Source organism: Carassius auratus, unplaced genomic scaffold, assembly GCF_003368295.1.
Source record: "Carassius auratus strain Wakin unplaced genomic scaffold, ASM336829v1 scaf_tig00020493, whole genome shotgun sequence".
NCBI lineage: Eukaryota > Metazoa > Chordata > Actinopteri > Cypriniformes > Cyprinidae > Carassius > Carassius auratus.
The window spans coordinates 536459-559983 of NW_020525031.1; the positions used below are offsets into that span (position 1 = coordinate 536459).

At 36.0% G+C, this 23525-nt stretch overlaps 3 protein-coding genes across 12 annotated transcripts; all 3 read left to right on the forward strand.

Annotated features, from left to right (window-relative positions):
* Window positions 1–1648: 1648 nt before the first annotated feature.
* Window positions 1649–9504, forward strand: LOC113076448 (dnaJ homolog subfamily C member 5). Its single transcript, XM_026249112.1, has 5 exons — window positions 1649–1817; window positions 5470–5601; window positions 5862–6075; window positions 6513–6684; window positions 6795–9504. Exons 2-5 carry the CDS (start codon window positions 5492–5494, stop codon window positions 6905–6907), a joined length of 609 nt encoding a protein of 202 aa, XP_026104897.1. The 5' UTR covers window positions 1649–1817; window positions 5470–5491; the 3' UTR covers window positions 6908–9504.
* Window positions 9505–10426: 922 nt separating this feature from the next.
* Window positions 10427–20225, forward strand: LOC113076451 (tumor protein D54-like). Of its 9 annotated transcripts, none has more exons than XM_026249115.1 (9): window positions 10427–10625; window positions 11122–11198; window positions 12322–12470; window positions 13918–13965; window positions 16490–16591; window positions 17837–17860; window positions 18181–18225; window positions 18752–18800; window positions 18962–20225. In XM_026249115.1, exons 1-9 carry the CDS (start codon window positions 10607–10609, stop codon window positions 19025–19027), a joined length of 579 nt encoding a protein of 192 aa, XP_026104900.1. In that variant the 5' UTR covers window positions 10427–10606; the 3' UTR covers window positions 19028–20225. The 9 variants fall into 9 exon arrangements, with proteins under 9 accessions (XP_026104900.1, XP_026104899.1, XP_026104908.1 ...); XM_026249114.1 differs by having other exon boundaries at window positions 10429–10625; window positions 11101–11198; XM_026249123.1 differs by lacking the exons at window positions 17837–17860; window positions 18181–18225 and adding an exon at window positions 12799–12858 and having other exon boundaries at window positions 10429–10625; window positions 11101–11198.
* Window positions 20226–20731: 506 nt separating this feature from the next.
* On the forward strand, window positions 20732–23101 carry LOC113076452 (pancreatic progenitor cell differentiation and proliferation factor A-like). Of its 2 annotated transcripts, none has more exons than XM_026249124.1 (5): window positions 20732–20894; window positions 22100–22196; window positions 22304–22381; window positions 22501–22597; window positions 22685–23101. In XM_026249124.1, the coding sequence occupies exons 2-5, from the start codon at window positions 22142–22144 to the stop codon at window positions 22806–22808; spliced, it is 354 nt and encodes a 117-aa protein (XP_026104909.1). In that variant the 5' UTR covers window positions 20732–20894; window positions 22100–22141; the 3' UTR covers window positions 22809–23101. The 2 variants fall into 2 exon arrangements, with proteins under 2 accessions (XP_026104909.1, XP_026104910.1); XM_026249125.1 differs by having other exon boundaries at window positions 20736–20894; window positions 22121–22196.
* The last annotated feature ends 424 nt before the right edge of the window (window positions 23102–23525 follow it).

Here is a 23525-nt window from a genome sequence, read left to right on the forward strand (position 1 = left end):
GATTCCTGTACTGAGGTCCCTGCTATATCTTTATCATCTCACGCTGGTATTCACAAATTGTGTTTATATCTCGGAGTTTTGAATGTTTGGTGAGTCCACCTCTTGCTTGTAAAAATTAATTATTAATTATTTAATTTAATTAAATATTATGTTATTTTATTTATTTCATTAAAATGCAATAAGTATTGTTCTAAATATGTTTCTTGCAGGGGTTATGAACGCATGTTCTGCTTTTACTGGTGGGTTTATAATCCTTTTTCTGTAATGTAACCAGTTACATGTATGCAGACTATACAGTCCACTGGACATTAGTATCCTCATACACTTGTAGAAGAAGCATTTAAATAGTTTAGTCACAGTATTTTTGATAGGTCAGTGTACGCATTATGAATTCTATTTGACAATTAGAAAAAATGTGAATAGTAAAGGTGATCTGTTTTTAATCTGAAAATGTTGACAGAAGTAATCATTTTGACAAATCAAAAATCAAAATATGATTATACATTTATGAAAAATAATTTCGAAAGTGACAACTGACTTAATTTCTTACCTCTGTCAGAATTACTTTCATATAATTAACACTATCTCATAATTTTGATTTAGTATGTAATAGTTTTTCTTGTTATAATTTAGAATTTTATCTCATAATTCCGGAATTTTCATAATTACTGGAATCTCATAATCTGGATTTTCATCTAATAATTAATACTAAATTTGTCAGAAATTTGACTTTATTCTTAGAAGTATGATTTAGAACTCAAATGTTTGTCATAATTAAGAATTTATCTCATAATTATAACCTTTCTCTCATAACTTTTTTTCAGACCAAGTATGTCATGACATTTTTTCTCATAATTTAGACCATACTGCAAAATGTTAGAAGTTCACATTTAAGTCCTGCAGTTACTTATATCTAACATCTCACCACATTTGTACTGTTGATTGTAATTGCTCTTCTTCTGTTCTTTCCCCATAATCTTATTTTCTTTGTACTGTATTTCACAGGTTTGCTGTTGGTATATCTGTCTGGCTACATGATTGAGATCACAGGTAACAGGTTCCTGGTTGAATGTGTTCTCAATCCTGGCTCTGGTGAACGTCATTGGTGTAACCGTATTCATAGCACTGGCTGAAGCAAAGTGAGTTGGTTTAACCCTCAGATCATCTCAGCATCATGTTGACAACAAATTCTTCCTTTCAGAGACACATTGGGGTTTCTTTATTTGTTATTTGGAACAAATGGATTTAAACTCATCAACCTCATTGATTTAAGTGTATTAACAGGGATGGTTGAAATTATGTAATGAAACAGCAGGACAATTGTCATTCCATTTATATGATTAGAATAATAAAACGGTCTCAGTCTTGAGTGATCGATAAGCCCTTGTGTAGCCTACAAATGATTAGATGCAAGTGCTATCACTCACCAAAAGGTGGCGACAGAGGACAGTTGGAGCCGCATGAAAAATCACAACTGACTATAGCATTACAAACAGAAAGTCAAAAAATGTGTTAATTACTATTCTTTAAACACAGGTGACATTAGGTAATATTAGGGTTACTATTATGTTTCCTTGGTCATATCCCCTCGATGACAGTGTAAGACCCCTTTCGTCCAGTGAAACGGGCCTTCAGTAGTTCTACAGCAGGGGGTGAAGCGCACGTCGTTATGGTGATGTCACGGGTGGGCGGAGCCGAGCGATATCTGCTGCATCTGGTACACTTGATCGAGCGGTTCCCGGGGATGCAACCACAAATTTAACATCGGTTCCTTTAACGCACTGAAATTATATCACGACGTCGGGGCCGACGAAACGGTAAGCGGTGCATGCGTTGAATCCACTCTCCTGATTTATCATAGGCTTGGGTGATTGGTCTCATGTGGTGTAACGGGAGCGCGAGCGAACAGGCCAGATAATATGGATGCTGGAGCGCAAAGCAAACAGGAGCACCGGGCCCTTCCTGGTGATGCAGTAGCGAAGCACCTCAGAGATTATCTGTAAATCCTCTCCATTTGGTGAACTAAAACGGACTTTCCGTCTACTGCAGTAATCTACTGACACAGTAGATCACAGTCTGCAATTTAAAGGGCAGGGAAAACCCCGTTTGTTGCTCTGATTCACATCAGCAAATCGCCCCTCCTCAGCTTTATTATATGAATGAATTAATCATGTGTATTTTTTCATGTTCACATATAAAGTCGCCGTCTTATGAACACACAGTGCGTCATTTCGTGTTATAAAAACGAGCGCTCTTTGATGCAGACCGAATAGCGCAGTTGCGTGGCGATCTGTAAACGGTAGGGATGGGAATCGTGCGGAATTTAACGATTTCGATTCCGGGTCCTTACCCGGGAGTTCTGTTGCCAAATAATACAAAAATTTAATATTTTCAATAGAACAGACATAGTTCAGAAATAAGGCGTTTACACATTTTAATAACATATCACAGACTTTCATGCAGTGGAATGATTTCACAACTTTAAATAAATGCAGTAAAATTATTGGCCTAATATATATAATATATTTTAATTGGTAACAATTAATTAATTTTATAAAATACTATTTGGATCATTCTACAGAAACGTCCACTTTTGGTATGGCAAGATGTCTTAAAAATTATTTCTTTTTCTAACATTTAAACTTAGACCACATTATTAGATTACCTTTTGACTTTATGAATACACGTACTGACAGCTTAATGATTTTTAAAATATTTTTGTATATTTATGTAAAGACCACATATTTCTCTTTTTTCAGCACATGTAGTCAGAGTTACATAAAAATAGTGATAATGCAATAAAAAGGGGATTATGTTTTATTTATTTTAATAAGGTTTGTTAAAATCATGACTGAATGATGTTCATTTGCACAAATATGTATTTGCTATAACAATGAAAATATTTGTAAAAACGGTTATAAACAAGTAATGATACCACCCTTTAAATCTTAGCAACACCTTTCCATTTAAACAAGTTATTCAGATGTAAGTTTCAGTCTTTCATTTTGGGATTCACACTGTACTGGTCTCGCTATATGTTTTGGAGTGAATAAAGAACCAACACAAAGAGACATTTGTTCAGGACCCAATTGAGTGGGTTCTTTTAAAGAATCCCTTACAATGCGTGTTCACAAACCACTCATGATGCACTACCTATAATTCCTGCTTATTGGCTTTGTCGCAAAATCTTGTGAGCGGTCAACCCAGACACCATGTTGGGGGATCATGGGTGGGTCTGTTTGAAAGTGTCATGGAACGACGTGAAGCTGAAAGCAGCCAGACCATTTCTTCAGCTCCTCAATCCTCACTATGCTGCCATAACATGTCACATTTATAATAATAATGTTTTTTTTTTTATCATAATTTTATACTATATAGATGCTTATCATTAACACATATGAATAACATAAAAACCCCAAGTTCACAACAGAATTTGGTGTTTAGAGATCAATTATAAATTATGCACAATGCTACTTTTAGATTATTCAAACTAACGTGAAACACACACACACACGTTTGTTTTTGTGAAAAGTGAGGACATCCCATAGGCGTAATGGTTTTTAAACTGTACAAACTGTATATTCTATGGCCCTACACCAACCCTACCCCTAACCCTAACCCTCACGGGAAACTTTGTGCATTTTTACTTTCTCAAAAAAACTAATTCTGTATGATTTATAAGCATTTTGAAAAATGGGGACATGGGTTATGTCCTCATAAGACACCCTCTCCTTGTAATACCTTTGTCATACCCATGTCATTATACAGAGTTGTGTCCTGATATGTCACTAATATCTTCTTTGAGGAGTCACACTCTTCTTCAGAAGCCCTGAATGCTTGTCTGAATTATTGGGCTCTAGCAGTGCTGAGTAAACTATCTGAGGTGCTACAGTCAGCTGAGGAAAGCTTATTGTGGTGCACAAGATTGATTTGACAAACCCAGGCCTCTCATAGACATGATGAGACATTCAAAGCACATGGAGAGACAGCTTACCACTTGCATTATTCTTCTACATGTATGAAACTGTGTCAGTCTTTGTATTTCATGTCCTCTGGTACATCATAGTACGGCTGAAATCTCCGGTCTACAGTAAACATAACAGTATGCATTTGATTGATCCATACTTGTAAAAATCTGTCATCACCCTGTTAGGATATGAATATGTCACCTGCTGGAAACTGAAACCTGTGATATCCTGTGGTATTGATTTCTCTTTCTGGGGATCAACACGAAAGAATAAGCTGATAGAAAAAGTGTGAGTCAGCTGGTGAATCATGAGTACTGCTTATGTCATCATTACAGTAGTAAAGGATTTGTTGAAAATGACTGCATTAGTTGTCATTAGAAACAGCTTTGGGATGTGTCAACAGTCTGAACATTATGCTTTGACAGATGAACAGAAGCAGCATGATATTCATTGATGTTTGGCCATTATTAAAACCTTTATGCCATCTTTTAAAAGATCCAGGTGATCTGTTTAGTCTCTAAGTTGAAGTATTGATCTGAAATCCAATTAAACTACTAATTATCTTGAGTGGTTTTAGTGTTTAAACCCCAAATTATGATCTGGAGAATTCCGGACATGTTCTCTCTGCATGTCTGCTGTTCATCTGATAATGCGTTTTCTCTGTCCCCAGGGTTTTAGAGGCAAATTTATAATCAGCACATATTTAGCAACTCCAAAGGATCATAAACAGTTGATAAACGTTGATGAGAGCAGACGTCTGAAATGAGATTTTGTTGGTTAGCTTTAATCAGAACAGCGAATTACTTTGAAGCAGGAGAAGATCACCGCTTCGGAATATCTGTTTTCTGATCAAATCATAGATCTGTGAAACTCAGTTTGAGCTGTGATATGTTTACTTAAATGAAATAAACACTTTTAATTTAATTAAATGTTACTTCAGTTTGAGAGTATTCCAATTTTATTAAAAATAATTTTTAAATATTAGATAATATTATAGAAATAATGTTCAAAAATAACTTGCCACAGTGACATCCCAGATTGAACATGTTCAGCGTTGCCTTATGTGAAAAAGCCATTATCTGTGTTGAAGAGTAGACATGTTAGTCGTATAGTTGAAGCAGTCTGCTATCATTACTGAGATTTGACGGCAGCATCTTAACTAAAGCTAAATTGCTTTCTAATATTTTGAACAAAGGACTTTATGCAGTGCAAGGAGAGACTTTCTACATATGCCATGCCCTCTGATTTCAGTTAGACCCAAGACTGACGAAACAAAACTGCACACAAATCTGAATGGTAAATTAATCAATAGATGACCATAGCAAATAAAGATCCATGATTACTTCTGATTAAAAGTGATTAAGATTATGATGAAGGTTATCTGTCATTAGGCCACTGTCATGACGTTCCCTGTTGTTCAAATGAAATGCTTCAGTATTCATACTTTGTATTTTTTTAAATATTGCCATGCAGCATGTTGTGTGTGTTTGTGTGTGTTCAGATTGTTGAGGACCTGATTTGACATGGCTGAGCAGCAGAGGCAGCGCACTCTCTCCACCTCTGGAGAATCTCTCTATCATGTGCTGGGTGTCGACAAACTGGCCACTGTCGATGACATCAAGAAGTCATACAGGTGAGTCTGAGAAGCTCCGTCCTTTCCTCTGCATCCCTGTTCAGCGTTCTGCTCCGCTTCTCTTCACTTTTGCTGGACAGAGTTTTCATCAGATGTTTATAGGCTAAATGCAGTGCACAGCAATATGGAACCCTGCAGCTCAATAAAACTAAGTGCATTCAGGGGCCATTTGCCATGCACAGTTTTAGCCTTTATTATGTCCAAAGACCAAACTCTGAAAGTATTTAATGTAATTGATGTGCCCTTTTTGTCTTTTAAAGGAAATTGGCATTGAAATATCACCCTGACAAGAATCCTGACAACCCTGAGGCAGCTGATAAGTTTAAAGAGATCAACAATGCCCATGCCATTCTTAACGACTCAACAAAGAGAAACATCTATGACAAGTATGGCTCTCTTGGACTGTATGTGGCTGAACAGTTTGGTGAAGAGAACGTCAACACTTATTTTGTCCTGTCCAGCTGGTGGGCCAAGGTAAGAATGTGTTTCTGGCTGGACTTTAAAACAATTCCCGACCTGGCCTGATAAAAGGTTTTTAAAAAATGTTATTGCAGAATTTTCAACAGCCGTTACTCCAGTCAATACTCCAGTGATAATGATAATGCAAGTCATATTCTGATCTGTACTGAAGAAATATTTCTACTTATCAATGTTTAAAACAATTGTGCTGCGTAATATCTTTGTAAAAACTTTTTCAGGATTCATTGATGAATAGACAGTTCAAAATAACAACATGTATTTGAAATAGAAATGTCTTTACTTTTTATCAATTATTACTGATTAATTAATGCATTCTTCCTAAATAAAAGTATACATTATTTCTTAAAAGAAAAAAACTTTACTAACTTTTAAACCTTAATTTATTTATTTTTTAATCTATTTGTTGTGTGGCTCTCTGTCTCCCCCTACAGGCTCTGTTTATTTTCTGTGGCCTGGCTACAGGCTGCTACTTCTGCTGCTGCCTGTGCTGTTGTTGTAACTGCTGCTGTGGGAAGTGTAAACCGCGGCCACCTGAGGGACAGGAACAGGAATTCTATGTCTCCCCCGAAGACTTAGAGGCCCAACTGCAGTCCGATGAGAGAGGTTAGATGTGTGTTATATGCCCTCAACATGCTACTTTTTAACAGCTATTCTTATTGTCCTCCAGAACCTTTAAGTTTAAACCCTTCTGTCCTGTCGAAATCTTTCTGCAGAGGCAGGTGGAGGTGAGCCCATCGTGATGCAGCCCTCGTCTGCCACAGAAACCACCCAGCTAACGTCTGACGGTTACCATACTACTTACCACACTGACACCGGCTTCAATTAAACGCTCCACTCTCTTCACCTCCACCCTGTGGATTGTCTCTCACCACTCTGCGCCATCTCTCCACGAGGAAAAAAAAAATGGAAAGAATCCTTCAACTACAATTAAAAAAGCCTGTTTCTGAGAGGAGGAAAGCCAGCGATGGAGCTGAATTCTTTAGCGTATCCCGTCTCTTATTCACACACCACTTCCTTCACCCACACAAGAGTGGCTCACATTCGCCTCACCGTACCGTAGCTTATAAATCGAGCTTAAGAAAAAAGATTTAAAAAGATCCTGTTGTTGACCCTGATCTCTTTGTTGCCTTCAACATTCGATCTTGCCTTCCACTCGTTCCGTCGCTCCTCCTCCAGCCAGATTTGCTCGTCGTCCTGTGGCATGCACTGTTCCTTGACTCCGTTTTTGGTATATTTATTGACATGAAATGTTTGTTCCCATTTATAAGTACTTGAGTGTGGTTTAAAGTTGACTCTGTGAACTTGCCATAGGTGTTCGAAGACTAGTGCAACTGCGCTGAGAAACAACAGGAATATAATTCATTTTTAAAATCTCAGATATTCTGTTCGCATACCTAATATTCCTGGTTCACTGCAGAGTTTGAATCTTTCGTGTCCCTGTAGACAATTTTATCTGCTTCATGTCATGTAATTGAGTTAAGTTTTGAAATTAACCGCAACATGATTCAACGTTAATTGGATTCTTTGGATCGCTTTCCTTTGTTTATCCATAAGTAATGTTGTTTTTTGTTTTATTAGAGCTTTTTTTTTTCTGAAAGAGAGAGAGAGAGATACAAATGATGCAAATTCTAATATTTCATTCCTTCCTAGTATTTTGCTCATTTACATCTGGGTGTTGGTGTTCCCGTCTTATTCTGAGAACCATTTGTAACAAGCTGAGCCAAACTTAGGACTCTTCTCTATATATGGAATGGATTTAACTGTCATCTCTGTGTAGTGTAGTTGTTCGTTGATGTGCGATAACATGTTGGGCTCTTGGCTTTGGTCTTAGTGTTAAGCTCAGTTTGGCCCAGTTGTGTCTCTGTTCTCTCATCAAAAGAGAATTGTGAACACAATCTGACATAGACTCCCATAGTGTCATATCACGGTGAGTGTGTACGTAAGGTGGAAACTATAACAGATGAGACATTTTTATATAGATATACAATCTATACACATCATGTGTATGTACAGTATATGTATATTTTGGTCATTTTTATATTTTAGTTGTTGCCGCATATTAAGAGAACTATGCTTGGTGTCTGTGGTTATGGCCTCTTGGGGCCACTTGAGACTCCCTATGCCAAGATATGCTGTCTGTTGTGAGATAAACGCTTGTATTTTAAAGACATTAATTCCTAAGCGGTAGCCATGTATGATGTTTGTTCTTCCAATTTATTTATTGAAGTGACAAAGTTTTTTTGGTTAACACTATTAACATCTTGATACATGCTTCAAGTCCAAGGACAAAATATGTATATTATACCTAAAAGAGTATGAAGCCTGTTTTTAGGACATTTCTGTAATGTGTTTACATTACAGCAGTGGTCATGGGATTGTTCTCTGCAGTATAAGGATAGAGAGAAATATTCTGAATTTGACATGAAAATAATGCTAAAATCGTAATTGTCTTAAAAATAGGCATTTTCACAATGAAGCAAATGGAAGACTATGTAAGAGATATTTTTTCTTGGCAGTTGTGCTTTCCCTCATTTTGTTAAACTGCAAGTTCGTCACCAAACTTGAAATCCTTGATGTCCTGAAGATTATTTGAGCAGCTAAGGTTTGATTCTACCTGCCAACACAAGCATTTATTTGATAGTTTCTCCTCTTGAGGAGCCTCAGAAATGTGGCATTATCCCTCAGCAGATTAAACAGTTAAACTATTTCATAAAGCCTAGTAATGTAATATCTATCCTGAAGCTGCATTGTGTTGCTGTTGATTATGTTTATGCTGTTTTATTTTTGGTGAAATTGTGAATTAGATGGCGTGTGTGTGTGGCGACATTAACAGCTAAACGGATCACACATGGTCAGTTCTCTTGTCAAGTATAACTGAAAGTGCTTTAATAACCTTCTCATAACAAACCTGATTTCCTGAATCTGTGATTACAAACACTAAGATGACCATCAATGCCATATAAACTCATGCTTTTTACAGTGCATCCCACACTGCCTGCTGACATGGGCAGGTCTGAATGTTGTCTGTCATTCTCTGTTCACATTTTCCATCTTAGCTCTAGCTTTAGCCAAATACAAATGTCACCAGCCATGTTCATTCACTTTTTTTTTTTTTTTGTTACTTTTCAATCTGTAATCATTTTTCATTGAATTGTTTACATTTTGTTATCGAGTATAATGGTATCTTAGGTCACTATCTGCTCTCTTTCTCCTCTCTTTTACTCTCTTTCTCATCCCCTTGTTCAATGCTCTAGATGGTTTTTAATGGATGTTAGCCTCTGTGGTCTTTTTTTCCCTGTGCATTTATCTGTACCAGAACTACACTCGTATAAACAGTATGGCTTAGTCAGTAAAATGTTGGATTTTCATTTGAATGAATACCTTGCTTAAAGGAGAAAAAATAAAACATGCTGGAGAAAAATGGTCAGGAAATCATTGCATAGTATGTCTTCAGTAAGGAGATAAAATGTTTAGTGTGATTATAGTGAAATGGTAATTTTATGCTTTTTTTATTTATGATATTATTTTGTCTTGTTTATAATGAATTGTCCTTGTTTCAAATGGTATGTTACATGAATTTGACTCTGAAACTATGCTACTCAGTTCTATAGTGAAGGTCTCTTGTACATACACTGAATTATTAAAAATAATAATATTAGACCTTTGTTGTAGCATGGTTATTGTATGACAAAAAAAAAAAAAAAGTTATTTCCCGGTGTAAAATAAATGTTTCTGAACATTTGATGTGAATGTAGTCTTCTTAAAATAAAAACAACAACATTAATTTTCAGGGAAAAAATACTAGGAAGGTGAGATGAGAACAAGTGGAAAAAATATGATGGATGAGTCGAGTGTGTGAGAGTCCCATTCTCTCCATGTAGGCAGTATATAAAATTAATTAAAAAGAATGATAATAATAAACAAATAATAATAAAATAGACTATATATATTTTTTAAATTACGTTTAAACCTTTGTTTTAATTTATACTTTAATATTACGACCATTGCTATATTTATGAATTAAGTATTTACCCAAATTTTAATATATATGGTGCAATGAAATCATCACTAAAATAATTTATAGCAAGGCTACCATATTTTATCTTCAGGGGAAAGTACCAGCAAACAAATCCTTTTACAAATATTTACCAAATAAATATCCAAAAAGTGCCACATAAAAATAGTATATGTTCTGTATTTTAAAAAAGACATATAAGTGGTACAACACTAAATATTAACCATATATGTATGTATGTATATAAAATCCCAGTTTGAATGAAACTCCCAGTGCTAACATTTTACTAATCTTCACAGTGCATTGAAGCAAGCTCAGCTCTCAGGGCGTGGTGACGTCATATCCGCGCCCCGGAAGCTCAAGCTCGTCGCTGGTCAAACCTGAAAGCTTCTTGTGTATGTTGCTGAAGTCTGGAAGGGTCAACTTTCTTTTTCCATCCAACCCAAAATATACTCGGTGACATTTGTTTACACATAGGTAAACGTAGTCGAAGAACGTATTTTTTCCGAAATGGACTCCTCTGAGCACGGTAAGTGTCGTCTGTGGGTGAGTTTTCTGAGCTTCGAGCAGGTGAAGCGAAGAAGAAGCGTGTCTAGTGGGTGGCGCCAATAAGCAGGCAAAACAACTCTTATTTAAATGGTTATCAAGAGAATGCCCTATAGGAAATCCAAGAGTATTCAGGACAATCTCTATTTTAAATTTTTTTTTTTTTTCAGTTTTCATTGTGTTGGATTTAATTGGGTGCATTAAAACGTTCGGTACATTATTATGTCAGGTCTATAAGAGGTCAGTGCTGGTCGGTCTGACAGCTGAACATGTAGTGGTGACATAGCTGGAGATTCTTAAATCTAGAAGTGGAGTAAGTACTCTATTTTTAAACAAAAGAAACACAGCTGTAGTTCTTCTTGGCGTCACTGTCTAGACAAGATCCTTCATGTACACCCCGATCCTGTGCCCGGAATCCTTCATTATTTATTTATATATATTTATTTATTTGTCTATAGGCCCTGCAATGTCATCTACAGGTGTAGCCAGTGGCTGGAATCCACCGCCAGGCCTGACAGAAGAGGAGGCAGAAGAGATGCAGGTGGAGCTCATCAAGGTATCACAGAGTTCGTCCTCCACCCTGAACCTTCACATCCGGAACCATACACAGGGGTTTTTGCTTCTTTTTTCTTTTTCAATGAAAAAAAAATTTTTGAACACGAGGTCATTAAAAATAGCATCTGGGTTTGAAATGATGAAATTTGAATAGGTAAATGATAACAGAATGATGATAGAATTGAGTATTTTTAGGTGAACTATAAGTTTTAGGTCCGAGGATGAAATGTGAAATGACTAAAAGACTATCAGGAAAGGAAATATTAATTTGGAACACGCACACTTTCTTTCTTAATTGTAATATGCTGAAAATGGCTCTGGTTGAATTGTTTGCCTCCCTGAATATTAACAATTTGTATCTTAACAAAGTTGTGAAATATAAATTGCTAAGCAACTTACTTGCATCTCACCTTTTAAGCATTAAAACTGAACTCTTTTGCTAGAATTCAGCTTAAATTTAAAAGTCGTTTTTCTTGGTGTTGCATAATTTATTTGACAGTTTTTATTAGGTAATTATATCACTAATATTTATATTATACAAAATACAGAGCTCCAGTAAAGATGGGTTTGGCCTGACTCACACACTTTCAGAACAATTTGCTGTCAAGATTTTATGAAAGATTATCTTAAAGTCAGATGAGGTGTGGAAGGTGTGTCTTTCTGGGATAGTTCACCCAAAAATTCATGTGATGTCATTGTTTATTCACCCTTATTTTGTTTCTAAGCCTGTGGAACACAATATGAGATGTTTTGATTATTTCTTTTTGGAGCTTGACAGCCACCGGTCATTCTCCGCTTTTGTGAATAGAAAAAAAAGTATCTTTGGAAATTCAGAAAAAATATGAAAAGATGAAAAATGAGTTTTTATATGAAATATATTCATGTTTTGGATTTGAAAAGTTTTTTATATATATTTCATTCTGATGTTTAAAAATTACTAGAACTCTTTTAGTTTTCAGGTGAATAAAAATGTTTTGGTTTCTATAAAAAAAATTATTTATGTGCATCACTGACAAAATATTTGTATTTTATGGTGAGGCCAGTTGTTGAGCCCTGGAAGATCTAATTAATAATGAATCAGATTTTTTTGAATTTGTCTGTTTTATCTTGTTTTTCTCTGTTAGGTGGAGGATGAGATTGAGACACTGAGACAGGTTCTCGTGGCGAAGGAGAGGCATGCTGCTGAGCTCAAGCGTAGGCTTGGCATCGGTCCCCTCTCTGAAATCAAACAGAACCTCACCAAAGGCTGGCATGAAGTTCAGTGCTCCAATGCGTGAGTACTTCCTGTCTGTTAAACCTGTCCACTCTGACTGAAGATCACCTTAACCTACATCTGTCCTTTCTAATCTCATGCTGCATCTTTATACATGGACTGTTTGAATCTCTTAACAGTGCCCACTGATCATGTATATACATACCAAATACATTGTATACATGTATATACATACAAAATACATTGTATACATGTATATACATACCAAATTAATACCTCTAATATATTTTTGAAGCTACTTTTGGGGTTCTTTCACTGTAGCATCTCAGCTAAACCCTTTTTAAAAAAATGACCTTTTCTGTTAATATATCTATATTTCTGCTTGTAGTTATATGAGAACGTCACAAACTCTTGGAGACTTGAATCGTAGAGTTAACTCATATAATTTGTGAGTTTTCTCTCTTTTGCCTGTTGTTGCTTGGTCTTGTGATTCTGTTTGCTAGGTGTGGACCTGCTTCCCTCTTGTTTCAATTTCATTTGTTTTCTTTGAAAACCCTTCCCATGATCCTTTCATGAGTAAATTAATGTTTCTGTGTTTCCTTTCTATAAACGGGAGTTTGCCAGCTTAAAATCAATCAATCAATCAAAATAAAATACAAACAGAATACAATTTAGTATGACATCATTAATAAATAAGAAATATAATGAAGTTCACAAATCAAGCGATGTGTTTTATCGGTGCTGATTATATTTCTTGAACAATGAAGCTGGCTAACTTCAAATGCTCTGTGAAGTGAGTGAAAAATAGAACAAAATGAGAGGAAATAAGAATTCAATGCTATTTTGTCCTCTTTGCTTGTAACATTATAAAATAACCTTGTTGATGTAAAGCTCAGCTGGCCATTTTGTCTGGTTTCAGCCTCTGTGGTTAAAGACACATGTGCTGTTGCCTCTTTGGCTCATATAGGGGCAGATGTGAACATTTGAAAACTGTTTGAATGGACAGACCTTCCCTTCCACCTTGATATGAAATTTCCCTACAGCTTCCCAAAATTATCAGACCTCAGTGCATAAAAAAAGGAATGGAAACATGAGGGTTTTTACTTTTCTTTAGCAGAATAATTTAAGATTATTGCTCAGTAATGTGAAATTGATGCGTATACAAAAAGAGCTCACAAATAGTTTGAGGCAGGGTTTTAAACAGCTAGGCCAAAGTACTTGAAAGAGAAGTAAAACCTGTTTTAGGAGTTTTTCAACATCCTTAGGTGGTTGTGTTTGAAGGAATTTGCATTCAGATCAATGTGTCTCTACTCTGGTAATGTCATCTTTAAAGTTTAGACTAACTTTTTAGTTTAGAGGAATCATCCCTTTCTCAGCCCTTTAAATAAAAAATGATAAATCAGAGGTCTACAAAAAAGCTAAAGTTTAAGTGTGCAAAGTTCACAGCATTTAAACTGATCTTTTGTATATTATTATACGTTAATACTGTGGAAATGTGTGTTTGTAGATACCTTACAGCTTCTTCCACACTTGAAGAAATTGGGCGTTCTGATGCGTGAGTTTGATTTTGTTGTTGTCATTTGTCATTTTATTTTAAAATACCTTTTATTTTTTAAATGTTCAAAATGTGCCTGCAATATGGGTTTTATTTTTATGTGGATTTTCTTTTTTCTTTTGTTAAATATTTAAAACTGCCATATCAAAATATATATTTTTTAAGGTGTCCTTGTAACAGAGTAATTCTAAAATTAAGTTGTAAGTAATATTAATTAACAACGTGTACTTGCTATAGGTTTAGGGTTTTAGTATTATGGCTTTTTGTTTTAGGGTTGGTTGCTTGTAATTATGTATAATTTACTGTTATTACTATACTAGGTACATGTAAAATATGTGACAAGAACACTGAAAAATAAAGTGTTTCCTAATATACGAGTCAAATTTAAAATGAATTTACACATGGCCATTAAAGGCTATTAAAGTAGCACTCAGCACGTGTTTGAGAGACTTTAATCTTGTTAAAGCACTGATGTCACTATGGTTTAAGAAAGCAAACAGCAAGCTTCTCAGTGACACTAGCACAAAGTTTCCTAAGCGTCATAGTGTGACCCATTAGACTCCTCTGATGTTGAACAGATCAGGTCATAAATCAGAAAGAATGGAAGGACCATAAGGACTTTACTCTGATATAGGGCAGCACAATTAATCAAAATTAAAGTGCAAAGGCAATACATCGCAATTAGGCAGAAGCAGCAAATATGCCCCGAAGAAGAAATCTGTCAGCTGTATAAACAGAAAATTTAACTGCTTTCATTGATTCAAAGTGACTAAAATGCACGACTACGGCAATATATTATGGTTTATCTTCTTCTTATAATTTTCATCATAATAAAGTACATCTATGATGAAATGCTAATCAACATAGACTTCATCACCGCTAAATACAATGAAATATTGTGTACCTTAATATTTCTGTTTAAGAAGCCACATCATCTCACAGAAGGATTCATTTCAAACACTCGACTGATGTTATGAATTGAATTTGGAGTAAAAACATTTCATTAAATGTGGTATTTTCCACGTGCTCTCAGATGGAGCAGCATTAACTACACAGAGCCATAGTTCACTGAGCAGATATGCAAACAGCTGTCATTATTGCAAACGATTTTGTCGATTTTATAAACACGATTTTGCATAGCTTGTCAGAGAACTACGGCTCTGTGTAGTAAATGCTGCTCCACCTGAAAGAAGGTGATGGAGATTTACTGCTAAATCACAGAACTGGCTTTACTGACTAAATGTGCATGACAATCGCAATTAATCACGTTGATTAATCGTGCAGCCCTACTCTGATACAAAGCATCTGGGTGATTTAATGTAATAAAGAATCATTTTAATAAGGAATCTTTTAGGGAGGCATCTTCCTTATGGGCATAGTAATCTAAATAAATGGTGCTAACAACCCAGATCTATAGCCACTATACACTTAACCCCATTGTCAGACATGTCTCATTAGATATCAGTGTCCTGTGATATTGTCTGATCTCAGACCTTGAGACTACATAGAAAGGGCAGGTTGTGCGGTTTGGCAAGGGTGTAATGTTTGTGCTCGGGGCATGTGCTGAGAAAGCTGACTTGGAAAACACTTGATGAGATTTTCCCAAAGCAAAGTGGCTTAGCCTTACCTAAGGTCATTAGAGGACTGTGCGAGCTTTTCTCTGTGGCTGTGTACTTGTTTTCTTCAGAGATTACATTACATTTGAGAGACTGAAAGAATTGTCAATATTTGTTATTATTATTTTTTTTATAAAAGGACGGGTGCTTATCTACATGCTTGTGCATCTGTTTGTGTGTTTATGAATAGTGTGCAGTTGTATTTAGTGTGTGTGTGTGTAATTGAAGGCAATGATGTTTGTTGAATCCAGGTGCAGATTCTGTACAATGAGATTCAGACAGCAGCAATGTTAACAGACAAGTGTCTAGATAGTTAGTCCTATTAGATTTTACATCTCTTAAATCAATAATTCACACAGATATGATGATTCTGTCATTGTGTATTCAGCCTTATGTCATACCAAACCCATATGCATTGTTTTCTGTGGTTATAAAAAAGATTTATGCAATATCAAGCCTTCTGATCCCACACATTATATATATTATAATTTCTTAAACATCACATGAAGACTGGATAAATAAATTGTATTTTTCACAATGTTTCTGTTTTTACTGTAATAGTCCTGCTGAGCATTAGAGACATCTTTTAGAAACATTTTACTGACCCCAGCCTTTTGTATGGTGTGTAGTGTATACAGTGATCTAATTGTACAGTCTACTTTTATATTGTTGTTGTGTTTTTTCATAACATTAATTCCATAGCTTTCAGAGGTCAGCAGGCAATTGCAGATTTGAGGTTGACATGTTCTTGATGCATTCACCTTTAAAGTGATGTGTTATGTTCCTGTCTTGGTTCTTGGTTGCTCTGTCTGAGCTGTCAGCTACTGTAGTTTGATGCCAACTGGTGTGTTCAAAATATAACTGACAACTGCTAAAGGAGAAATACTTCTCTCTCTCTCTCTCTTTAGCTATAAGAGGACTCAGGAGACTCTGTCTCAGGCAGGACAGATGACATCGGCTGCATTCTCCTCAATGGGCTCCGCCATCAGAAACCAATTTGGAGAGATGAGGTGAACTATATTCATCCTCTATATAACTTCTCTCACTTTTTTTCTCCTAGTTATTTCAACCTCCAATCTTCTCCCGTCTCATAAACTTTTATTCTCCTTTTTATAACTAACTTTGGTTGTTTTTCCTATGCACTGTATGTTTGAAGCTTGTTTTGTGACTTCATGTTCAAAGTTGTATCCTAAAGGAAACAGTCCAGATCCAGTCTTTGGTCCGGTCCTGTTAGGATCAAATTTATCACCTCTCAGTTTTTGAATACTATTCTGTTGTAATGTGAAATTTAAGTGAAAAGGATATTCAGGAGAAATTTAGGGTAAGACTTGATTTAGCTATATATATATATATATATATATATATATATATATATATATATATATATATATATATATATATATATATATATATATATATATATATATATATATATATATATATATATATATAATAAAACCATTAAAAATAAATTGTGGTAAGTTTTGATTTGATATTAAATTGAAATGGACGAGTGGTACTAATTTAAATGTGAAAAAGACATTCAGAGGCAATACATTTGTTAGCAATGCATCTGTCTTCAGACCTGGACTATAGCCAACAGTGTCAGGAGTGGTATAAATGAGGTATCTGTATGGTGGGAAATCTCCAGGTGGCTGGAGTAGCATGAGTTCTGTGGTGTTTTCAAAGAACAGAGCTTATCAAAATGAGACATTCTGCTCTGATTTGACACCAAGCAAACAGGTTGTAAATTTGCATAGCTTCTCAAATTGTGATTATGCTTCCCGTGTATACCCTTGTTTTTGCTTCTCTGACTAACTAACCTGACACGCACACCGTTCAAATGTTTAGGGTTGGTAAGATTTTTAAAAGTCTTAAAATTGTGAAATACTTCAGTTTTCAATTTCTCTTTTAAAGTTCACAATGAGTGTCACGGGTGCCTTAAAAAATTATTCTAATATGAAAATTTGAAGAACCTTTTTTATTATCAGTGTTGAAAACAGTTGAGCTGCATACATCTATGGCCAATAAAAGTGTTACATTTCTTTAAATTAATAGAAAATCTTACTGACCCTAGACTTTTAAGTGGTTGTGTGTCAGCTAACAACCTTTTTTACAACCTGTATTTGCACACTGCTTGTTTCTATTTTTTTTTTATTCTACTTTCTCCGGCACTGTATATATATTATGTCAATATTATGAGGTTATGTTTATTGCTGTGTTTTTCTCCACACCGCTGCGCTGGGGCTGCTCAGGGCTCTGCAGTACTCTAACTCTGGGTAAGAGCTGTACGAGAGCCTGCACTGATGGCAGCCATCTACTTTTTGAGGTCTCCTGTACCTATGACGATTTCTAGAGCATTCTGTGGTAGCTGTGAAGCGATTGATCTATCTGAATCTACCTTTAAAGCTGTCATTGATATGACCTTAAATTACTATAGCTATGATAGAGACGTTAGATATAATATCCTGTCTAAAGTTTGCTTTTAAGAGTCTTTCATTGTGCTCTACAATCTCTCTTTCTCTGCTCTGTGCTCGACTAACGCTGTCTGCTCGGCTAACTCTCCCTGCTCACTCTGTCTCCAAACTACTCTCCGCAGTAGCAACTTTTCCATGCGTCACTCTTTAAGTATGCCAGCTATGAGGTAAAGTACCAGCCCCATTCTCTCCCTCATTAATATCTTTTTGAACGCTGCCTTTCACCTGATGTAAAAATCTATTTTTAATATTTTCAACTTTGCTGAGAAAAATTGTAACACTTGTTAATGGTTACATGTAATATTGCTGTAATTTGAATGGAATATTCAACCATTTGCGTCTAATCTGGATACACCTTTTAAAGAAAATGGGGTATAACGTCATATTTACACAAGAAGCAATATGGAGGTACAACAGGAACAAAAAGACAGATAGTCAGGTAGAACCAAAGGCATGTTCGTCATTTTGACCTCAGCAGTTTAATAGTAGGTACATTTATTTCATGTACAGCTTTATTTTTCAGCATGGAAAGCAAATGCTTTTTCTCTGTGTATGTCTGTTTAAGCCCTGTCAGCGCTGCTTCACCTAAATGGGGAGAAAAGGCCTTTATTTTTTTCTTTTGTATGATTTAAAGGAAAATCTAGCTAATTTGGATTATTCATGCTTTTTTTTATATATATATATATATCTTAGGAACTCACCAAGCTTTAAAACCTTTGAGGACAAGGTGGAGAATATGAAGGTTAGAGTTTTTTTCTCTCCATTAATTGGTTTCCATTTTATTTTGTTGATCCTTTTCTTTTGGCACAACTGTTATTTCTGTTGCGGATAATGACAATAATATATGTTTGTGTTTTTTCATGCATTTATTACTCCATCCATTGTGCATTTGGACTCCCAAAGTACAAAGTAATGGGGCAAACAAATGAAGAGAGCGACCGTTCACCAACCAGCAACAACGCACCCTGAGCAGGAAGCACAACCTCGTGACCAAGAACTGACCTCTGTGATTTCTCTATAACGCTGTACCCAAATCCACTCCAGTCTCTCCACTGCTATGTTAACTTCAGATGAATGTACAAAACAGAAAATAATGCTTTAAGAAACTCAGATGCCAACATGCAAAGATATTATTATTACTTTAACCGCTGAAGACTGTCACCCTTGCAAATGCATTGTAGCCAAACAAAACTTCTTAAATTAGAATGTTAAAAAGTGGATAACCCTTTTTGGGACTGTTAGGTGTACTTCTGTGCATCAAAGTACATTTACATGTATTGTAATATTTTATTTTTTCAAACAACAGGGTTTCTCTCACACTTCAGTAGTAATTGGTCTGTTAGGATCTGCATGAAGAGGTGAAATGTTTGCATAACATACTTAAGAATGTCCTAAAATATGTCAGGCTTCCTCGGCCTGCTTTATGTCCACGGTATATTATTGTTACATGCCTCCTGCAGTTAATATTGCACTAGTTATTACCCTGCTTGATACTCAGGGCAAAAGGTGCTAAAGCTTTCCTTGTGACATGACTTGAGCCCCAGATGTGTATCATCTCTAAAGATGTGTACTAAATTATTCACATGTATTTTATTGTCTTGTATGTTTTGAGTTTCCCCCAGTTTTCCAGGTAATAATAAAACCTATACTACTGTTTCTTCTCATTACCTTTAAAAGTTTAGAATTAGTTTAATTAGTATTCTTATTCTTCTGGCACATAATTAATATCTTTGTAGTTTTTCTTTCTCTCAGTAAATAAGAAAAACTTATGTCTTGATATTTCCCCTTGGTTACCTATGTTACATTGCAGTGTCTGGCATTGATTGAGCACCCAACATTGTGTTTACGAAAGATTTAATTAGTAATTAGATGCAAGACTAATATTTCTGAGTAAGATTAAATGTAATGATTGTAATAGTTAATCAAAAATTGTGGTGGAAAAAAAGGAAAATTTCACTGTAAGGTGATGGAAAATAGGGGGTTTTTTTTCGGTCAGTTTATTATTTTTCTTTTTGATTCATTGTGTTTGTGGGGAGTACTGTCCATGCAGTGATCTGGAAGAGAATGTTACCATACTGACCTAACTACTGTATACATGTTTGATGTTTTGAGGCTGTAATGTACTACACCGATCAGGGTTCATTAAAGGCAAGGAAATTAACGAGAATGTTGTGGTTTGATCTGTCCGTTCACATATTTACTTTCAGAAAGAAAAAAAAAAACGTTATGCAGCATTTGGATGTGACCTTTCAAATAAATGTTCAATAATTCTAAAAGAAAGCAGGTGGCGACAAACATTCATATTCAGTTGGGTTGTCTATTAAAATTGTATTAAGCTAGACCTAGACGTAAAGGTTTGATTTTATTTATCAGTCAAAGTATTGGATGTTTTTTAGAAAACAAACTTCCAAGTCATGTGACCTTGTTTAGATTGATGGTATGGTTAAAGTGAATTTGAGTTGTTAACAGCGTTTATCTGTGGACACCCCGTCCCCACTTCACTAGTGAAACAACACTGTTTTGGCAATCTCGTGCCAGCGAACAAACCACGCCTCAGCGTGTGCCACAGACAAGGAACGCCCACTAACTTTGGATCGGCTGCCAAGCCACGCCCTCTGGGGTGGGAGAGAGAGAGAGAGAGAGAGGCTTTATCGTCACTCGGGTGATAAATAGTCCATGCGCCCAGGGTGTTGTAGAATTTGGAGCGAAGGAGCGAAAGACCTTGGAGGGTCTCAACCAAGAACCACACCACAAATGGGCCCCGTCGCCTAGCGTTTACCCGACCAAACCTTGCTTTTGCTGTATTACCAACATCAGCACTCACCAAAAATAAAAGGTAAGTAAATGAAGAATTAGTTAATTATTATGTTGTTGTTTTTTTTGTTAGTTTTTTTTGGACAGGCGGTTTAGAAAGGAAAACCATTGTTTACGTTTTATTTACAAATAAACTTTTAATATCAGTAATTCTGAGGTCATGCAAATGAAGAAACTAAAAAAAATAATAATAATTTGAAGTCGCCTAGTTGCAACTGATACAACATACCTTTTGACATGGACTTCAAGGCGGTGTATCTTAGTATTTTAGCAACATCAACAACAAAAAATCTCAGTATTTTTTTTATTTAGCGTATGCCAGCTTTTTAAACACGTGTGTGACTTAAACGTCTCGTCTGTTGAATGTGGCACAGAAGGGTATTAACCAGGTCACGTGGTAAATCCCTCTTCCCATCTGGAACCTGACATTAATTTTTGCAGGTCCTTAATGTGAAACTTAAGTTACACTAAAACACTAATTATTGTGCTATCACTTAGTCACTGTTTGCCAATATTGTTTATTATTGGTGTACATTCGTATCTTACCTTTAATTTTTATTTTTATTTTTTATGTGCAGTTGAAAGTAGATGCACTTTTTTTGTTTGCATGACTTTTAGATTTTTGTATAATCTATAGCCTGGAAATATCAGGAAGGGCACACACACACACACACACATATATAATTGGTTTTCCTATTTTTTAAATGCTCAAAGCAACTGCAAGCAGACAACCTTAGAAGCCCAAGTACTTTCATAGCCATTTGTAATGAAATATGAGCTATTCTGTATGCATGTTCCAGTGGCGTCATGGCTGTTCTAAGGAAGTGGGTCACTGAATATGGTTATATGATTCTTGAAGTATCAGCTGTTAAGTATCATCACATCACACTCTACAGAATAGGAAGGGATGCATGAGCAGTTTCAGTGGAACATTCTCTTCATCCTTGTCTCAAATGTCAAATGGGTTCTGTTCTTCTCTGAACTGATTAATGTTCACATCTTAACCCGTTGGGAAAATGTAGGCAACACCTTGCCTGTGATCCAGACATGGTAAAAACCTCTTTAAATCTCTGAGGGCTTGCAGCACAGATTGTTGGTGCATCTGCCTACCTGAGATGTTGTCCAAGTTGCCCTGGTATTTTAAAGGCCATGATGTTATCATGTCATGCAGCTGTCGTCCTCAGACACATTAGTCCTCATTATTGCTGTAAATCTTTTGTTAAACAGGTCTTTCCATCTTCCACACAGCTGACCTTTGAGGACGGGAAAATGGCAGCAATTCCATCCAGCGGTTCCCTTGTAGCCACCCATGATTACTACCGAAGTAAGTAAATGTTTTTCATTCACAGTATTATCAATCTGTGAATTAAATATTCTTCTTGAATTTAAGAATAATGCAGTATTAGTAATCAGTTTTTCTTCATGTTGCAGGGCGCATAGGATCTACATCTAGCAACAGTTCCTGTGGCAGTTCGGAGTACTCTGGGGAGGTCATTCCACACCCACCAGGTATATCATCTGAAGATCTTTATCATCTCAGTCAGTGCCCAAAAATCCACATAAAAATGTAATAAGATAGAGTCAGCTTGTAAAGCAATAGAAAAGTTCAATGTCCAATTCCGTGGCAGGTCTGGCACGACAGGACTCTGGTCACTGGTGGTCCAGTTTCTTCTTTGGGAAGCAGAATCAAATGGGGACACTCAATGAATTTGAATCCCAGCAGAAGTGAGTTTAAGAAAGCTTTTGTGTTTGGTTTGACTCCGCTCCTGAGTTCTGGTTTTCATGCAAGGTGTTCTTGATATTGATTGGCAGGGCTGGCATCTACACAGTGACAAATGGTCAGGTGTCCTGCGTTGCCCGAGAGTTTGTGATGAAGAGACACTTGAGTGAAAGCAGTGACCCCGGGAAGGAACCTGGATCCCCGCTCCCCCCATAAACAACCCCAATCCAATTCCACACCTGTACCTCTCATCCAGGAGTCACCGTGGGCAGAAGCAGGCGACGGAGGCTCCATTTTTTTATTTTTTAGGAAAAACCGGCTGCTTTTTATGTCATGCTTCATAGTGCACCTTTTTATATATATATATCTATGACCAACATTGTAAAACTAAATAGCTAAAAAATGCTTTCCATATGACTTGAGTATTTTAGTGTAAGTCACTGTATCACTGGGTGCACTTTGCAATTGTATTATATTTGCTATGAATAAATTACTTACTGCAGCCAAAACTATGGTGTGAGAGTTTCTATTCCTCCTGCATGCTGTCATTACACAATATGTGATTGGAAATGATCTTATCCAGTTCCATTAGCATTGACTATGGTGAATCACTATTAGGTTATCAATGTACTTTCATACATGGATTAGCACTTAACAGTCTCTGTTCAGTGACTCTGCTGTTTTACAGAGAACGAGCAGCTAATCAACAGCATGTGTGTGAGATGTTTGGAATTAAGCAGGCTTTGGTGCGATTAAAACGCGTGCTAAGATAAGACACACTAATACCATTTATATAACATTACACCAGCTGTCGTTGGATGCATCTATTGTATGCAGCAACAAGAATCTGAATCAGTTTTTAGAATCCACACATGACAGACCGTGATTCATCCACTGGGGATATATGAAGGGTTAACTTCTGGGCACCGCATC